Consider the following 20358-nt stretch of genomic DNA (forward strand, 5'->3'; position numbering starts at 1 on the left):
TGAGATGAATAGCAGAGTAAACCTCCCCATAACCTGCTTCACCAGGTGGCAGCATAGTAGTCAATCTTTTTGTCTACGTACTTGCCTACTGGTTGGTCCCCTTGGGACTTACCATCTTGGAAGATGGCTTCTTACCGACCTAAAATTACCCCTTTTTTGCTGTAAATGGTCAAGTTAGCAGCAGGGTCTCCCTACATTTATTTAAATTTGGCACCCTGCAAAGTAGTTTCTTGCTTAAACCATTTAACCCAGATGGCGGCTGATTGTCACTTTTCCCTTGATTTTAAGGTGCTTCTCTTTAGTTGACATGCAGGTGATGTGTTATCTGTGGGGTAAGAGTGTGATCACTACAGGACTGGGATTCCTTTCTTGCTGTCTTTTTTCTTTAGGGTGGGGGAGGTAGATTCTTCTGACAGAAGAGCTAAAACCCAATGAACTTGCAGAGGATGATGCAAGTAAACACGTTTTGCTTTTGTTTCGCCTTGTTACTTGCCAGGCATTTTTTAAAAATCCTTTTTGCCTTAAGGTCAGTGTCCTGCTGAGTGTGGGGATGCATGGGCAGGTAGGTAGTCAGCATATGTAATAGCTGTCTGAGCCCAGACAGCCTGGCTTTGAATCCATGCTCAGAAGTATGGAGCGGACCAATCTAATGATGTTAGCAGTAATTTAGACGGATATGCTGCCGTTCTATTTATTTTTTGCCATCTGAAGGTCCTGCAGTTAAAACTTGAGATATTTGGGACAGGATCCGTTTATTGAGGAAAGGAAAATAATATGGTAAACTTCAAACAGGTATAGTAACGGCGTAATAGAGTAACATGGCACTGAAGTCACACTGGACTTCAGTGGCTCTTTCCTAAAGAAGTGATGCTGGCATAGTGCCTTGGGGGACTGCAAGGGAGGGGGGAACATGTAGAGGAAGGACTGTCCTGGGAGAGGGAATAGCATGTGTAGGTTCAGAAGAGCAGAGTGTGGGGCGGGATTCATTTATTCACTGTTGGTTGCTGCAGTACTGTGCATTTGAGGGAATATTAGCAAAGGAGTCCAAAGAGGTAAGTAGGAACCAGTTTATTGAAGGGCCTTGTGGAGTTTGAGTTCTTTCTCTAAGCTCTGGAGAGTCATGGAAGGATTCTAGGCAGAGGAGGATCATGATCTGATTTTTGGCCTGGAGAGATTTGGAAACTCAAGGACAGTGAGGCAAAGGGAGGGAGACTAATTAGAATATTACAAGGGGTCTAGTTTGAAGGAGGAGAACCTGGACAAGGATAGTGAGGGTAGATCAGAGACAACTTGATGGTTGGAGATAGAATAAGAAAGAGGAAGAAGGAAAAATGATGGAGAAGAGGAATGCAGCTGTCCTGCAGAGTTTGGGGAAGCATTTTAGTGGAAGTAGACAAAAGATAATGGTTACAAGATAATACATGAGCACTTAGAGTAGTGCCTGGCACAACGTAAGCGTGTGTGTGTGTGTGTGTGTGTGTGTATTTTTAGATGTTAAATATTTTTATTTATTTTGAGAGAGAACGAGCAGGGGAGGGGCAGAGAGAGAGGCAGAGAGGATTCCAGGCAGGCTCTGCAGAGCTGGACGTGGGACTCAATCCCACAAACTGAGATCATGACCTGAGCTGAAACCAAGAGCTGGACTCTTAACCTACTGAGCCACCCAGGTGCCCCAAGTAAACATATTTTTTTAGGACCAACTATAGACTACGTTCTAGTCCAAGAGCTGGAGAACACGTGTCCCATTCCCCTCCTAGAACTGCCATTCTAGTGGGGGTCACTGTATATCCATGGTGGTTAAAACCAGGCGTAGTAAGGTCACCTAGGGAAAGCAGAGAGTTGGAGTCAAAACATGTAACCCTGGGGAATAGCACTTCTATAGTTACCAGAATGAGGAAGCTGAGTTGGTAGTGATGAAGGCAGAAAACCAGGAAAGAATGCTAACAAAGGGAAGAGAGTGTCAAGAAAGGGGGAGTGGTCGGCAGTGTTGGGTTCCTTTATGAATAAAAATTTAAGTTGACTTAAGGGAACATTGGTTGGGGATATGAAATGGGAAGGATAGTTAATGGCATTTTATTAGATGGGTACAGGGGTGGTGAGGTGGGGAGTGAATGAAAGGAAATGCTAGGAAGTATAGACTTTTTTTTTATTAAAAAAATTTGTTTTTACATTTATTTATTTTTTAAGAGATAGAGCACAAGTCAGGGAGGAGCAGAGAGAATGAGACACAGAATCTGAAACAGTCTCCAGGCTATGAGCACTCAGCACAACCCCAACGCGGGGCTCAAACTCACAAACCGTGAGATCATGACCTGAGCCGAAGTCGGACGCTTAACCGACTGAGCCACCCAGGCGCCCCTAGACTGAACTTTCAGAAGCTTGATTTTGTAGGAAATAAAGAGATGGAAAAAAAATGAGATTAAAAGGCATCACTTATTTTCACCCTAAACTTGGGTTATATGTTAATGGGAAAGAGCAGGAGAGGAGGAGGGAACATACAGGGGAGAGAATGACTGACCACTGGGCACATAGAGGGAAGAAACACTTAGTTGGCGCATAGGGAGGAGGCAACGATAGAAGTTGTTTGCCAAGAAAAGGCCTTGGAATCTGCTTACCTAGTGGTCGCTTTCCTCTACAAAGAGGCAGTGGTAAGCAAGGATCGCTAGGCAGTGAGTGCAGAGGGTCAGAAAAACCCTAATGCGCAGCAGCTGGTCTTCTCTTGGTGTCTGTCTCAGTCTCCCTCCCTGTCTTTACTCGCTTCAGTTTTGGGTGGAAGAATAAAAAAGGCTGAGTGGTTGGACTGATTGCGCATTTGGATGCTTTAGAGCTCGTGGAACAGAAGGACAAGGCACAGGAAAGTTTATATTTAAACAAAAACAATTGAATTGGTGAATCTTAGAAGAAAGGAGTAAAGTCTGAAGGGGAAGAGAAAGGATGGGATTCAAGAGCACAGTGGGAGTGAGGACTGGTATTACTGGAGGTTGTAAGAGTTTGATTTTAAAAGTGAGTGATTTCTCTGGGGGTCGCCTGGGTGGCTCAGTCAGTTAAACATCTGACTCTTGGTTTCAGCTCAGGTCATGATCTCATGGTTCGTGAGTTCGAGTCCCACATCAGGCTCTGCATTGGTATTATGGAACCTGCTTGGAATTTTCTCTCTCCCTCTCTCTTTGCCCCTCCCTGGCTTGCACTGTCTCTCTCAAAACAAGTAAAATAAACTTAAAAAAAAAAAAAAAAAAAAGTGAGTGATTCTGGAGCGCCTGGGTGGCTCAGTCAGTTAAGTGTCCCACTCTTGATTTCGGCTCAAGTCATGATCTCATGGTTCATGTGATTGAGCCCTGCATCAGACCCCATGCTGACAGCATGGAGCCTGCTTGGTATTCTGGCTCTCCCTCTCCCACTTGTGCTCTTTTTCTCTCTCAAAATAAATAAGCAAACTTGTAAAAACTTAAAAAATAAAGTGAGTGATTCTGAACAAAGAGGTCAAGGGTGTAGCTTGGGTGAGAAGTTGTCAAATTTGATGAGATAGCTGAACTATTGTTCATAATGGATTTGGGGGAATAGCCTTGGATAATGGAGGTGGAACAAGAGATATGGACATAAGTGAACAATCCCAACGAAAGTGAACGTGACGTTGATTCTGGGAGAAGTTGTAGAAGCAAAGAAAAGGCCTAAAAGTGGAACTTATTGTAAAAGAAAGTCAGTATGGGTTTGTAGAAGAAGCTGTTTAATTTTTTAACTAATTTTGATTGAATTACTTTTTAGAATAGGGTTATTTGACTACCAGCCAAGGGAACACTGGAATATGTATACCTGAATTTTTTCAAGACATTCAGGTCAGGTGTTTTTCCTCCTATGTGGGGTAAATGTCCTAGTTGTTAGAAAGTGAGATCAGACTGGAGCAGTGGGTGGAATCTAGGGTAATGAAATGGCCTTATTTTTTTGCTTAAAGTCTTGTATTTTGGCCCCCAAATTCAGCTTTTCATTATTCCATGTGGTGCAGATGGCACTTAACAATAGCACCTGTTGGGGGCAAAGAGACCTAGGGTGTTGATTGAGATTGCAGTAGGAATTCAGTCTGATTGATTTTCAGAAGTTAATTTAAGCAGAATTTAACACTGCAAAATAATATTAAAACAAGTATATAAGTTAGTTTTTGTTGATATCAAATTACCCCAAACAAAGATTTCTTACTTTTCATGATTCTGTTGGTTGGCCAAGTATTTTTGGTTTAGGCCAGCCTCAGTTTGGCTAGATGAAACTACAGTGGCCGTGGAAGTTTCCTAGCAGCAAGCCCTTCCTGACTCTCGAGCACTTTTCAGGCCTTTGCTTGCCTTATACTCAATAATATTCCACTAGTTAATGTAAGTCACATGACCGAGTGCAGCCTATGGGGTGGAGAACTATATTCCATTTCTTCATAGGAGGAGCTACAAAATCATAGTGAAAAGGAAGATGTGTACAGGGTTGGGAAGAAATATTATTGCCACTTTTGCAAACAGTCTGGGCTTGATACATCATGTGTAAATTCATGTCACTTACACATTCAGAAGTGACTGTTAGGTAACATGGTGATTCATTGGTGAGTGCAAGGTGGTACCTGCCCCTTAAGGACTTCAGTCTTCTTGGGGAAAGGAAAGGTATACAGTTAACGGTACAAAGCGTTAGGAATCGGCAGCATGTTGGGGCACCTGGGTGGCTCAGTCGATTAAGTGTCTGACTCTTGATTTCCACTCAGGTCATGATCTCACAGCTCGTGAGTTTGAGCCCTGTGTTGGACTCTGCACTGGCAGCACGGAGCCTGCTTGGAATTCTCTGTCTTCCTCTCTGTGTTCCCCTGCCCTCCCCCACCCCCTGCCCTCAAAAATAAATAAATAAAAATTTACCAAAAAAAAACACAAAAAAAACCCCAAAAAACCCAGTATAAAAGGTGGAAGGTAAAAGTTACACAGAGTAAGCAGTGATTAGAGCTGCCTGAGAATTTTTCAAGAAGCGTATGTAGTATTTGAATTAGGACCTGATGGATATATAATTTTTCTTTATGGGTTCTGGAAGTGTGTTTAGGTGGTTGGAAAAGCATGAGAGCACAGAAGTGTGTGGTATGAGGAAGAATGTGAATATCATGACCCGAGTGTCGGTAACTTGGTGCAGGGTTTTTCTGCATTGATATTTGGACCGTATTATTCTTCGCTCCTGTAGGATGGCTGTCCTGTATATTGTGTGGCAATAGCATCCCTGGCCTTTGCCCGATAGGTAATATCTCAGTAGAGTGGTTTTCAAGAAACTGCTATGCTGTACCATAGTTGATACAGCACTTTCATACACGCCAGTTTGTTTCATTTTCAGCTGGGGGAGTTCCCCCTTTCCCACCAAAACACAGATCTGTCATAAAAGCAGCAGTTATAAATATTAGCTCATTTGTTAGCTGAAGCTTGCAGTCTTGTATTCTAAGTAGCAGGCTGAAGGGCAGTGACCAGGGAGCCTCTTTGGGGGAAGAGAGTCAGGATGGGCAGAGGAATTGTATCCAGATCATAGAAAATAGTAAACAGGCGAGATCGAGATAGGAGGGCTCTCTTCACCTGTATGAGGAATTGATTCTGGCCCCAAAAGATAAAATTCTTAAGGCTAGCCCGTGGCAGTTGTAGGGAGATGAACTAGGTTTTAACATGAAGTGAATCTGTAAAGGTGGGTTTAGGCTGAGTTCTCCCGGAAAGCATGCAGGTAGAGGGTAGAAGACATTCACTCGGTCTGTAAGAGGGAAGGGAGCTCTGGTTTGCTATTCGTGTGGATTGTCTGTATTTCGGGAAGTTAAGTAATCTTAGTATGTTTCTCTCCTTGGCATTTCCCTCCCCTAATGGCAGGATTGGATGCTTATTATCATAATGGAAAAATAACCTGTGGTAGGGAATGTAAATTTCTTAGCCCTTTTCAGGTTTATGTAAGTATGCGTGAGCAATAAACATAACACAGTACTCTTGTTCTCATTTTGAGGAGAATTAAAAACACAAGGTTTGTGCTCTGTTATAGTTACTTTTCTTTGTATAAGCCCATGTATTATGAAGCACGAAGTATCTGGAATTCTGAACTCCTCAAACATGTGAGTTAATGTTTAATTGCTGGTATGTGTGAAAGTGCTGTGTAGACTATGATACAGTGCAGCAGTTTTATTTTTATAGCTTTATTGAGGTAAAATCCACCTACCAGTCACCCATTGAAAATGTACAATTCAGTGATTTTTTTTTTTTTAATGTTTAATTTTGAGAGAGAGAGCGAGCAAGAGCACTAGCAGGGGAGAGCAGAGAGAGAGGAGACACAGAATCCGAAGCAGGCTCCAGGCTCTGAGCTGTTAGCACAGAGCCCAACGTGGGGCTTGAACCCAGGAACCACGAGATCATGACCTGAGCCGAAGTCGGACGCTTAACTGACTGAGCCACCCAGACACCTCTCAGTGGTTTTTAGCATGTTCAGGGTTGTGTAACTGGCACCATTGTCTGAGTCCTGGAATAAATATTGTCATTCCCCACAAAGAAACCCTGTACCCATTGGGAGTCACTGCCTACTCCCCTGCCCCCAAAACCCCTGAGCCCTAAGCTACCACCAGTCTGTGTTTCTGGAGATTTGCCTATTTGGGACATTTCCTAAAACTGGAAACCTACAGTATGTGGTCTTTTGTGAGGGGCTTCTTTCGTTCGGCATAGCATTTCCAGTGTCCCCCATGTTGTAGCCTGTGTCCCTCCTCTGTTGTTTGGATAATACTGCATTTAATTTTGTCTGCTCACCAGCTGACAATTAGATTGTTTCCACTTTGGGGCTGTTTTGACTAGTGCTGCTGTGAACATTTGTTGACAAGTTTTTGTGTGGACGTTATGTTGTCAGTACTCTCCTCTGTACTTACCAAAGGGTGGAATTGCTGAGTCACGTGGTAACTCCACATTTTGAGGAACGTTGTGCCGCAGTTCTTAACCTGGAGAAACAGAAGTATGGATTCCACTCACTACTGAGTCTTCAAGGGTTAGGGCTGCGTAGGGAGATACTTTAAAAAAGCTTCCCCCTCCTTGGTTAAGAACTAGGCCTGGGGCGCCTGGGTGGCGCAGTCGGTTAAGCGTCCGACTTCAGCCAGGTCACGATCTTGCGGTCCGTGAGTTCGAGCCCCGCATCAGGCTCTGGGCTGATGGCTCAGAGCCTGGAGCCTGTTTCCGATTCTGTGTTTCCCTCTCTCTCTGCCCCTCCCCCATTCATGCTCTGTCTCTCTCTGTCCCAAAAATAAATAAACGTTGAAAAAAAAAAAAATTTAAAAAAAAAAAAAAAAAAAGAACTAGGCCTATAGTGGAAGGCATATAGGATTTTGAGCCATTAGGTATGGGTTCCATTCTGGGGCTCTGAGCCTTAATGTTCCTAACTTTAAAATGGGAATAACAGTACTAAATCATAAAGCGTTATCTGAAGGACCAAAATAGAAGTTACAATTTGGTAAAGAACCCATTTCTTTTTTTTTTTTTTTTTTTTATTTTTTTTTTTAAAAATTTTTTTTTTTTTCAACGTTTATTTATTTTTGGGACAGAGAGAGACAGAGCATGAACGGGGGAGGGGCAGAGAGAGAGGGAAACACAGAATCGGAAACAGGCTCCAGGCTCTGAGCCATCAGCCCAGAGCCCGACGCGGGGCTCGAACTCACGGGCTGCGAGATCGTGACCTGGCTGAAGTCGGACGCTTAACTGACTACGCCACCCAGGCGCCCAGAACCCATTTCTAATATGACGAAAGTTACTTAGAAAGATACAGAATAGATGGATACTTTCTCAACATGGTAGAGAAATCTCTTTTAAAGCGAAAGTCAGTATTTAAGAATGAAACACTGGAAGTATTCCATTAAATTCAAAACCAAACAAAGATGCCCATGATCAGCGATAGTAACATTGCCCTTGTGCATGCGGGAAGATGTGATTACAAGTATAGGAAGTATAACTACGGGAAAGAGAGTGATACTTGGAAACCAGAAGATTATGTAGGGAATAGGGGCACCTGGGTGGCTCAGTCAGTTAAGCGTCTGACTTCAGCTCAGGTCATGATCTCATGGTTTGTGAGTTCAAGCCCCGCATCGGGCTCTGTGCTGACAGCTCAAAGCCTGGAGCCTGCTTCGGATTCTGTGTGTCTGTCTGTCTGTCTGTCTGTCTCTCTCTCTCTCTCTCTCTCTCTCTCAAAAATAAAGTAAACATTAAAATATTTTTTTAGGGGCGCCTGGGTGGCGCAGTCGGTTGAGCGTCCGGCTTCAGCCAGGTCACGATCTCGCGGTCCGTGAGTTCGAGCCCCGCGTCGGGCTCTGGGCTGATGGCTCAGAGCCTGGAGCCTGTTTCCGATTCTGTGTCTCCCTCTCTCTCTGCCCCTCCCCCGTTCATGCTCTGTCTCTCTCTGTCCCAAAAATAAATAAATGTTGAAAAAAAAAATTAAAAAAAAAAAATATATTTTTTTAAAAATTCGAAGAAGTGTTGGATTTAACAAAGATTATGTAAGGAATAAAACGGGAAAATATACGAAATAATAATTGGTTTAATGACAGGGCTGAAATCTATGGTATATATACTATATACTGGTCCTAATCTGTATAAAGATACAGTGAAAGATTTTTATACAACTAAAATGAATGGAAAAAAGTTGTTCTTGGTAGGGGTGGGGTAGTGAGCACTAACCAGCAGATGTACAATCATTTATATCAATAAACTAGTTTATATAAAATTACTGGCTTCAGCTTTTTTCTTTTTTAAACTCATTTTTCAAAATTGGCTTTAAACTTTAATTGTAGATCTGATTAACAGGGTAAATTGTGGAGCGGGTTTGTTTGGGTATACCGTAACAGGTCAAAATTCAACCTTCTCAATCTTGACTGCCTCCCAGCCACTCTGTTTTCAGACTTTTCTAGAAAGTACACTGAGAATACGCAGATACTTTTTTTTTTTTTAATTTTTGAGAGAGAAAGGGAGGAAGACACAGAATCTGAAGTGGGCTCCAGGCTCTGAGCTGTTAGTATAGAGCCCGATGTGGGGCACGAACTCCTGAACCACGAGATCATGACCTGAGCCAAAGTTGGCCGCTTAACCAACCGAGCCACCCAGGCACCCCTACACAAATACTTTTTGATTGGCTGTCTTAAGAATTCCACTGTATGGATGTGTCCTACTCTAATAACTAGCCTCTTACCGAAGACCATTTAGGTGGCTCCAGACTTCAGCTGTTAGCAATAACGCAGTGAATCCCTTTCAAGAAAGGGAATTGCAGAGGGTCGCCTGGCTGGTTCATTTGGTAGAGCACGCAACTCTTGATTTTGGGGTTGTGAGTTCAAGCCCCACGTTGGGCATAGAGCTTACTTTGAAAAGGGGGGTGGGGATTGCAGAATCAAAAGGTTGTTGAGCAATTGTAATTTTGATAGTCCTTTCCAGATTGCCCTCCGATAAAGGTCTTGCCCGTTTATAGTTTCCCACTGTAAGCGAGTGCTTTACCCACGCCATCACCTTCATAAGTCGTCTGACTTGAGATATTGCCCGTCTGATCAGAGAAAAAACGAACATTTGTAATGGATGAGGTTTGGGTGCTCTGCTTGTGTTTCCCTTTCTTTCAACTGTCCGTTCCTTTTACTCCTTTTGCTATTGCTGGTTGGTCTGAAATTCTTTTTTAGGTCTGTGTTAGAGAAATCAGCCCTTTCTCTGTGATGTGTCAGCAACGTTTATATCGTCAGAGAAAGAACACAGGGCTTGAAGCCACAGGGCCCACGTTTATGTCCCGTCTCTGCTGTGTGTTCGTGGTGTGCTTTGGGGGAAAAATCATTTCGTATCTCTGCCTCACACCCGTGAAGTAAGTGTGATGTCCGCCTCTGTAGAGTGGTTGTGGAAAAAACTCAGGACTTGGTGGCTGTCAGAAAAGCCCCGGTGCTTGGCCAGCTCTCCTGTCACCTGTGAGACCTTGCAGTTGGCCCTGATGAATATGAAGTTACATGACTGTTGTAGGATGTTCCTCTTCCTGAAATGTTTCCCTTCCGCACAGTGTTTATCCAGGATGGTTGCTGCCGGGGTTTTTTTTTTTTTTTTTTTTTAAAGCCCAGCTTATGTTATTTTCTAATTAAAATTTCCTCTAAACTGCCCAGGTAGCGTGCTACTCTCAGAAGATCCACCTGTGTGGCTGGTGACCTAAAGTGAATAAGTGTGTGCCCCCTCCAGGATGTCTGTTTTCTGTCTTAACAGAGTGGTGGTGTGGGACACGTGCTAGATAGATGCTCAACAAATGTCTGGTGGATTATCTGATGCATGGCTTTTCAGTACATTTTCCTTGTCATCAGACCTTACAGGACACGTTCTGTCAAGTTTTCCAGAATGAGTGTACTGGTGGTCTCCAAGACTACCCCCCACCCCCAGGGATGTGCATACAGTTGTGCTCAGGGCTGTTGATTTATTGCGGTGAAGCCATACTGAGCGAAATCAGCAAAGAAAAAAGGTGCCTCGGGCAAAGAGTAAACCAGGCCCAAGCGAGAATCCTCTCCCCCAGGGGACTCCTGCTAGGGACTCCTACGTAGGGTGTGTGTGTGTGAAATGGTGTCTGCCAAGGAGTTTCATAAGAGGTGTAATGGCCACGGGTTTTTCTGGGACTATTCACATAGTACTTCCTGCCTAGCACATACCAAAAATGAAGACTCCTAGAAGGAAAACAGGTGTTTACCATGAACCACATTGTTTGCGCAAACAGTTTAGGGACAGGGAGCCATCCTTATCTGGGAATGATGGGAACCCTTCCAAAATTCAAGTTCTCAGATGCCAGCCAGGGGTCAGCTTTGCCAGCAGACCTTTCTAAAGATAGCAGTCTCCAGTTAACTCTTCCACGCAGACTATAATTCAAGTTTTTCAAGTTTAAAGGCGTTTTACTCAGGCGGGACATAGCTTCAGGTTATTTTGTAAAGTTTTTGTAGTTATTTAGTAGACTGGTCATCTCTAGAATACAGGATTCGTTCTGTATTCAAGCAGAACACTTGAAAGTGTTTCTTTCCAGTGGTTTATTCTTCTGTCTGCACGGCATAGAGATACTGTGTCCGTTACATGGACGCTGATGCCCATCCTGCACGTTGTCACCTTGTTTTTTCTGTTTTTGGCATAGGATGTTCCTATACAGCAGTCACTGTGTTTATCTTTGTCATTTCTTCTTGGCCCTTCTGGGTGGTTAGTACTCCACACCTGAGGGCCCTAAAAAATGGAAGACGGGGCCAAATGTTATACCTAGTGTCTGCTAGCCCTCTTTTTTTTTTCTACTTTTCTTTAATAGACTTTTTCTTTTCTTTTTTTTTTTTTTTTTTTTAAGAGCAGTTTCTGGTTCACAGCGAAATTGAGCGGAAAGCACAGAGTTCCCATGTGCCCCCTACCTGCCCTGCCACCGCCTGCCTGCACAGTGCCCTGTGCTGTCAGTATCTTTTGACTGGTCTGTTAGAGTCAGGGGGCCTAGACCTACCGTCCATGGTTTGTTTACATTAGGGTTTATTCTCGGTGATACATGTTCTATGGATTTTGACGAGTGTGTAATGACATGTACTCGCCATTAGGGTATCATACAGAATAGTTTCATGCCCTAAACATCCTTTTTTCCACCTGTTCATCCCTTCTGTCTTATTTTTTGGGGATGTGAACTCAGTTCTTTCTGGAGATTTTCAGCTTTCTTAAATCACGATGTCTTGTGGTCACCACCATAACTGATGTTTTGTAACTTCTTCGTAAGCTTCCGCAAGATAGGAATAGATGTTATTTATTTATATATTTTTTAATGTTTATTTGTCCATTTTTTGAGAGCACAAGCAGGGGAGAGGCAGAGAGAGAGGGAGACAGACACAGAATCCAAAGCAGGCTCCGGGCTCTGAGGTATCAGCACAGAGCCTGATGTAGGGCTCGAACCCACAAACCATGAGATCATGACCTGAGTGGAAGCCAGACACTCAACCAACTGAGCCACCCAGGTGCCCCAATAGAAATAGGTTTTAAATAAAGTAAGCCTGATTCAAGTTTTTTCTTATTTAAGAACATTAAACATTTGAAGTTGTGTTCATTACGATTTAAGGTCCTTGATAGAGGAGTTGAGGAAATTGTAAATGACTCAGTGCTCTGAATCTTGGGGCCAGAAAGTCCTCTAAATAGCTTTCCAGGAATCTTGAGAGTTGCTGATCTTTGGTTGAAAAGTCTCTGCATCAACTCTTAGGGGAGAACAGTTGACACTAATTAATATCTGATTCCTTAGCAGCTGGGATTTGGGGAGTTCTAGTTCTTAACCTGTCTGAGAATATCAGATTTTCTGGGTCTTTTTACTCCTCTGTTTATCTTGAACTCACCGAAAGAAATTTGAACTTGGACTAGTATCCTAGGAGTTGAAAAGACAGAAAGTGTCATTTTGTTTTTAAGCGGAACATGTGACACACCAGAGAATACAGACTTTCTACATTTTCTAGCAGCCGTGACAGTATATTTTGGAGACCATATTTAAATGTGTTGCATTCGTAGAAACAATTCAGTGACTGTTTTTGAAAAATAAGTCTCTCCCTTCCCAGATGATACATCTCTCTCATCTTCCCACATCGAACACTCTCCTTCTATCTTGGTTAAACCTTTTTTTGGACACTATGAGAATAATTTTTTTTCTCCCCTTTTCAAAAGTTCTCTTGACTCTTAAAACTAGCCTGTTTGGGATCTCTTGTTTGAACGTAAAAATCATAGGTTAATTCTCACACAAGTCATTTTGATCTTAAGGAGTTTTTGAAGTGCTTGTTTAAGTCTCCTAGAGGAACCTCATCTTTCCTTTGAGCAGACTTTTTAAGAGTTCAAGGTTTTTCCCTCTCACTTAGTTCTTCAGTGGCAGAGAACATCTGGGTATGTTCCAAATGTGGTCAAGTTACTATATCTAAAGGCGATACTGCCGTTTCATAATCTCCATGTGCCCGTCTGGGGCAACCGTGCCGTCTTGACATAAGCACATTGCTGCCCGTGGGCTCTGCAGCCCTACTGCATTTGCAGCAGGAGACCTAACAGTATAGGGTACTGGTGAGGTCATTTGAGCTTTAAATAGTTGCCGGCTCTGGAAATAAGGACAGCATGGTTTAGGGGAAAGGCCAGAACTCGATCTCAATGGCCTTAGGCACTCTGGCTTCTTTTTGCATCAGAGACAGTTATCAGGTTGCACTAGAGGCGAGTGTCCAGTGAATATAGGCTGGAGTCCTATGGTTTGCGTGCCTGAGGCTTACAGAGGCCTCTGCCTGTTTGAAAGCCAGTCTGGGGAGGTTTTTGTTTTTGTTTTTTTTTTCAAGCTATATGATGTTAAAGTTTCTGGAAAGGAAGTGATGTAAGGTAGCTAAAGAAATTTCAGCTTTGAACAGAGAACAGGATGAAATGGAGAAGCGATACTTGATACAGGGATGTAAGCTAGCAGATTGTTATGTAAGAAATTTAGAGGCTTCTTATGCTGAGAATTAAAATGGAAAACTATTCAAGGCATTCTCAAAAGTAATTGCTCACCTCTTTGTCACTTTATTGAGTCAAGAGCACTTTACCGTTCATCTGATACGCTTTTTTAATTTTGAAAAAAATTTTTTTAATGTTTTATTTATTTTGAGAGAGAGGTGGGGGTAGAGTGAATCCCAAGCAGTCTCCATGCTGCCAGCACAGAGCCTGACGCAGGGCTCGATGCAGTGACCCGTGAGAGCATGACCTGAGTGGAAACCAAGTCAGACACTCAACTGACCGAGCCACCCAGTCGCCCCTCATCTGATACACTCTTAATAGTAATTTTATGAAAGAGGCAGAACTCTCATTTTAACGGATAAGAAAATGAGATGCCCAGGAGGATGAAATGCTTGCACCCAAGGTCACTTAGTAAAATGGTGGGCCTGGGAATACCCCAGTCTTCTGGGTTATCTGAATATGCCTCAAATCATCAGGAGTGACAGTGTGGTCTGTGGGCTGAGAATAGTGTCTCCAGAGCCTAGAACATATAAAGAATTGGACGTGAGATGATACAAGCCGCCTTATTCTGGAGAAGTGGAGTTTCCACAGGGGCACGGGGGTCAGAGGTCATGGAACAGAAAGCACCTGTGTCCTGATTTCCTTCTGCACAAAAACCCTGTCTCTTCACTCTGTGTCTCATGTAGGCCATGTCTGGGGAAGGTCCTGTTCTCCAGCATTATAATGGGGAACCAATAATGCATAGCAAAAGGGTAACATAAGAAAAGCGGCTGATGAGTTTAAGAAATACTTGCAAATACGTCATTTGCCGGATATTGTGGGAATTAGCGAGCAAAGCATGATTAATTCTTTCAAAGAATGAATTGCTTGCCGTAAATTAATATGCATGATTTGGTTTGTGTTCTGATTTAATTATCTCCTCAGAGATACTGTTTAATTTATACAACCAGTTGCACTAAGCATAACCCTCCCTACCTCCCCAGTTTATAAAAGTGCCATACAGACCGAATGTGAATGATTCACACGTACGAAAAAGTCTCTTGGTATCCCAACTCCTCAAAATAGTTTTGGTATATCATTTTGGATTATGTCCTCCCCCCCACTCTTCACATCTATAAGTAATATAACACTATGTAGAGTGGCCAGTTTTTTGTTTTTGTTTTTTTTTTTTTAGCGTTTATTTATTTTTGAGACGGAGAGAGACAGAGCATGAACGGGGGAGGGTCAGAGAGAGAGGGAGACACAGAATCTGAAACAGGCTCCAGGCTCTGAGCAGCCAGCACAGAGCCCGACGCGGGGCTCAAACTCACGGACCGGACCGCGAGATCATGACCTGAGCCGGAGTCGGACGCTTAACTGACTGAGCCACCCAGGCGCCCCTAGAGTGTCCAGTTTTAACTGGGGTTGGAGGGAGAGATGGGGAAGGTTTCAGAGAGGATACGAAAAGAGGATATTAACTTTTTTTAATGTTTATTTTTGAGAAAGAGAGCTCAAGCCGGGGAGGGGCAGAGAGAGAGGGAGACACAGAATCCGAAGCAGGCTGCAGGCTCCAGGCTGTCCGCACAGAGCCCAATGTGGGACTCCGGCTCACAAACCGAGATCATGATCCGAGCCGAAGTCGGATGCTTAACCAACTGAGCCACCCAGGTGCCCCTTAACTTGGATTCTTGACACTTGTATAGTATTTCAGGGAGGGGAAGAACAAAGGGCAGAAGTGCGAAGTTTTTGTTTTGTTTAGTTGCAATTAAGGTGTCGTGACTGGAGCCACAGGTAGGAGAGGACAGGGCAAGGGAGGTGTCTGGTCCTCTGTAAGACTTTATGAAATAGTGAATGAATCGTGGTTCCTGATGTTGTGGCTTAGCCATTGACTTACTATAACTACCAGTGTAGATAGGATAGCCAGACAAATAAAAAAGGTGCCTTTGGATAGGAATAAAAAGCCCTATCCTTGTAAAATTTTCTATTTCACATGTTGTCAGACAGTGGTGTCTGGCTCTGATATGACAGACATCAGGTAATATAAATTAAGTCAGTGCAGTGTTACTGACTTTCTTATTCTAAGCAGTTGTGTGGTAGTCCTAAAAATACAGATCATTGGTGGGACATTGCTTTAACTTCCTCAGGGTGATTAATCTTTGGGGTGATGAAGATCGAAACTTGTCGAAATGCCCACATGGAAAGAAGCATTAATTCCTATTGGCCACCTCAGCTTAGAAATACCTTGCTCATTTCTCCATTCTTTTGTGTTGCTCGTAGCATTAGGCCGAACACAGTAACAGGTCCGTGTTCTCCCAGTTGCTGACGTATCTCCGTGGCCAGACTCAGCCCCATGCCCCCGGTGGTTTTGATTTCCCTTCTGAGATTTGTAATTCATACGGTCTTAACACAAGAGCAGAAGAGCCTTCTCATTTCTCAAATGTCAACTTGAAGTTGACTCACAATATTCTCCCTGAAGAGGGACGGAACTGAGTAGACAGGACGAGGTTAGAAGGAAAGGGTCAATCTGATTTCCTAAAAAACTGTTGAGGTAGGTTGGCCACCTGTGCTTAACGACCCCCGGGATTTGGTAGGTAGGTATGTAATGTTACAGGAGAGATCTGTTGACCTTTTGCAACGTAGATCAAATTTTGGTTTGTCCTCTAGGAGCTCGACTTTGATCGTTCTTCAGAACAGCTATGTGCTAAGCGTGTGTCCTTTCCCGGGGAAGAAGCAGGGGTTCAGGCACCACTGATGAGCAGCAGTGTTTTCCTTCTTTGTTGTTCGTTCCGCCTCCATCCCCTTCCGTACACCCACACGGCCTCAGTTCTCGGCTGTTAATCACTTTAATCAGCCGACGAGTCTGTGTTTTAGTGGCACAGAGATAGGATTAATCCACTGCCATCATCTGGACCATAACGACTCCTCGTTCTCTCCTCCTAATAGGTGACAGAGCTGAACGAGCCACTGTCCAACGAAGAAAGAAACCTCCTGTCCGTGGCCTACAAGAACGTAGTCGGGGCCCGCCGCTCTTCCTGGAGGGTCATTAGTAGCATTGAGCAGAAGACCTCTGCAGATGGCAATGAGAAGAAGATAGAGATGGTCCGTGCTTACCGCGAAAAGATCGAGAAGGAGTTGGAAGCGGTGTGTCAGGATGTGCTGAGCCTGCTGGATAACTACCTGATCAAGAATTGCAGTGAGACCCAGTACGAGAGCAAAGTGTTCTACCTGAAGATGAAAGGGGACTATTACCGCTACCTGGCTGAAGTGGCCACTGGAGAGAAGAGGGCGACTGTCGTGGAGTCCTCCGAGAAGGCCTACAGCGAGGCCCACGAGATCAGCAAGGAGCACATGCAGCCTACTCACCCCATCCGATTAGGCCTGGCTCTTAACTACTCCGTTTTCTACTACGAGATCCAGAATGCGCCGGAGCAGGCGTGCCACTTGGCCAAGACCGCTTTCGACGACGCCATCGCCGAGCTCGACACTCTGAACGAGGACTCCTACAAGGACTCCACTCTCATCATGCAGCTGCTCCGCGACAACCTAACGCTCTGGACGAGCGACCAGCAAGACGACGACGGCGGAGAAGGCAACAACTAAGGCCCCCAGGTGGACTGGCAGCGCACGCTGATGCTCCTACCGCAGTCTTTATTTTTTTCCCATGAGTGGGGGGTCGGGTGGGGGAGGGGAAGGGAGGGACGACCTTCCCAGGGAGAAGCCCACGACCTGTCCTGTCTTTGATCGCCTCTTTGACGTTTTTGCCAAAACACCACTAGTGGAAAGTCAGGTTAGCTGTGCTGGTATTGGAATAGCAGCCTCACACTGGCATACGGACTGTTCTGTAGATGAATGCAGGTGGAGCTGTCTGTCTTGAGTCTAACTTATTGCCAGAGTAGGGTTTGGAGTCCAAAAGAAAACTGAAAAATGGAATGGCCCTCATTCAGGAAGTTCTGTGGTTCCAGTAAGGATTTGTATGTACATACGCTCTTAATCTTAAGTTCTGGGTACTTCCTAGCTCATCTGTTTTTAGCCGTGCATTTTTGTTTTGTTCCGTTGTGTTTTTTTTCAGGGTGCACTCGACCAGCCAGGGAATAGTTTAAATCCCAAACTGATAGACTTGGGACAGAAGGTATATTTATCCTTGTGGTTTTAGGCCTTGCCAGTTTTCTGAAGTCTCCGATTAGTTGACAGTATTAACACTAAATTGCAGTTTACAGTATTTCTACATGACAGCCATATGTAACATCAAGCCATCGAGTGTGCATTTTTCTTTTCTGGTTCTTTTGGCTTTCCATCCTTAGTCAGCCTTTACCCGGGTTGGTGTTGCTGTTCCCTGTCTCCTAGGCCAAAAAGGCTTGCCTGAGGAGAATCCGAGCTACTTTAGGTTTTGGTTAATAGGTGCTTGGCAGGTGGCTGTGGGATTTTTGTCTTTCTTTCCTCTTAACTTCAATCCGCCACAAAAATGGATTACTCGCTTTAATAGAAACGTTACACACCACAAAAATAGAGAAAATTCAGGTCTGTATGTCATTTATTGTGTTGATATTTTCAGAGAACTCCTGATTTTTAAGCTGCCACAGCTCCTTCCTCAGGGATCATGCTGCCATTTCACTCTTCACTTGAGTGCTCCCCACTGTACCTTCTGCTGGCGGCGCCCAGGGGTGGAGACGCTGTGGGGCTGCAAAGGCTGGGCCGTCCTCCTGAGAGAGTCTGCGGTGCAGTGTGTGAAAATTCAGGTGCTAGAAGCTTACTGGTAGAAAAATCCAGAAGGAAGAGCTCTTCTAGTCATACACATTCTGTCCAATGGCGGGAGCCTCCGTAAGCATGTCAGTCTTTTCCTCCCCGAAAACACTCCTTCCCCGAGTAATTGTTGTAGGAAGATGAACTAAAATCATCCTCGGATAATAAATAACTCCTATTTGACCAAAACTTTTTCTATATATCTATATTTTTTCTTTTTAACGAAAGCATCGAAGCTGGAGAGTCCTTTTCTCTCGCGCGTGGTCGACGCATGATTTGGAATTGAAGGGAAACGACCTTGCTGTTTTCCACAAATTTGTTCTCAGTTAGCCTTCGGTCCTTCATTTCTCATTTTGGAAAAAATCTGTCTGAAAACGCGAACCGTTCAGTATGTGTTCAGTCTTTTTTAGAAGATCAGTAACAGTGTGAACTCCCGAGACAGGTAATGACGCCAGACTTGTTTTGTCTGTTTCTTTGTTTTATTTAGTCAAGGAGAGGTGTGAGTAATAATTGAGGAAACACTGACCGTTGCTTTTGCTGTTACCAAAATTGAACTTACGGTTAGGAAATGGATACGTGTGACAGGATCCAGGTGACCGTGAAGACCAGAAGTACGACGAATTGATGCTCTGTGGCATCGCACAGTTTATACAGCGTGACTTTCCTTAGAAGGTTCCCTCCATACGCTAGAGCAGAAGTCCCAATTAACTGAACCCTAGCAGTAAACTCCTAGAAGAGAGCTGTACAGCTTTTGTGCCATCACTGGGGCCTAAAGTCAATGCCATGGATGGGAAAAGATTGGGGGTGGGGGGAGGGGGTAGGTGGGGCTTTTCCTTAACTTATCTTCATGTCCAGTGAGCAGTGTTGTGTCCTTTCTTGTAGCATTTGGAAATGATTTACTGGAATTACAAAACCTATTTTTTCTTTCAAATTTCAGCTTTGGCTCTGGCTGCTTTTTAGAATAATGCAAGATAAAATTATACCCGAGGGCTAAAAATGAAGAGGGGATGGGAGACTTGATATTTAAGCAGCTTGAATGGTTTCTTTTCTTTTCTTTATTTTTAAAGAAATGCACTTGCCTCTGATACTGTCTCTCCAGTGAAATGATTACTCCTCCATTACTCTATTGATACAATATTGTGCATGCTAGTGTTGTATTTCTATACAGTAGCTTGAAATTTATTAACTTATACTGTAGGTGTTATGTATTCCTATGACAAAAAAAATTAAGTCTTCAAATTTTTTAAAGTTTTTTTAATTTAATTTTTCCTTTTGGGGGTACAGTTTGCTCTACCAAATAGTGATCGTAACAAATTGATCTGTTTTGGATGTTGCTATAGTGACATGCAGTTATATATTTTGTTTTTAAGGGGGGGGGGAAGCAAAAGAAACACCAGTGTTAGCTTAATCTTAATGTCTGGTGTTTGTCATGGTGAAATTATAACTATTACAGTGTAGGAGAACAATGAAGATGTTCTCTGAATGAGCCTCTGTGCTTTTTTGTCATGTTATGCAGTGAACTATTTTTAAGGTCTAATCAGTGATTATTTTTCCAACTCCGTGTTTCTCTAAGGAATTCTTTCACACACGGACCATTCTTAGCAGTTTTCCTCAGTGATGGAATATCATGAATGTGAGTCATTATGTAGCTGTCGTACATTGAGCAAATAAACTTACAGATCTGATGTCAGTGCCACTTAGTTTTATTTAATGAGTGTAATTTGCCTTTGAAGGTTTGCTTGGACGGGGGGGGGGGGGGGGGGGGGGGCTCTGTCCCCCTGTCCGCTCAAAGAATGAAGTTGGACTGGGGGCAAGGGACAAGACTATCGGAAAGAGCCTCTAGCTAGGAGTCAGACCGGGTTTGCTGACCTTGAAAAACCATAGCACCTTTGGAGCCTCCGTTGTTTCTCTTACAAGAACGAGCACGTTCAAGTAGATCTCTAAAGGTCCTTCTGGGGGTATCATTTGGGAGAAGCACAGACCTGAGTTTGAATCTGGCTCCCTTCTGGGCCTCGGGCAAATTACAGAACTTCTGAGCTTTGGGGGTGGCGGGGGGGGGTTGTGGGTGTGAATGAAAACTGGGTCATGTGCCTGGTTTGGTAACTCAGTTTCCCAGTATTGTTGGAGATGAAGTCTCATGAAGTCTTAAATGAGGTGGTTCTTTGCA

The 20358-nt window shown here is 43.8% G+C and overlaps 1 protein-coding gene across 1 annotated transcript in view; it reads left to right on the plus strand.

Annotated features, from left to right (window-relative positions):
• The window catches only part of YWHAG (tyrosine 3-monooxygenase/tryptophan 5-monooxygenase activation protein gamma), a 28540-nt gene extending 8664 nt beyond the window's left edge, over positions 1 to 19876 (plus strand). Inside the window, exon 2 of the mRNA XM_045461988.1 lies at positions 16395 to 19876. Within this exon, the coding sequence (XP_045317944.1) occupies positions 16395 to 17051 (657 nt within the window). The 3' untranslated portion in view covers positions 17052 to 19876. The remainder of the gene's footprint in view (positions 1 to 16394) is intronic.
• Positions 19877 to 20358: the final 482 nt, after the last annotated feature.

This window comes from Leopardus geoffroyi, chromosome E3 (genome assembly GCF_018350155.1).
Source record: "Leopardus geoffroyi isolate Oge1 chromosome E3, O.geoffroyi_Oge1_pat1.0, whole genome shotgun sequence".
Taxonomy (NCBI): Eukaryota; Metazoa; Chordata; class Mammalia; order Carnivora; family Felidae; genus Leopardus; species Leopardus geoffroyi.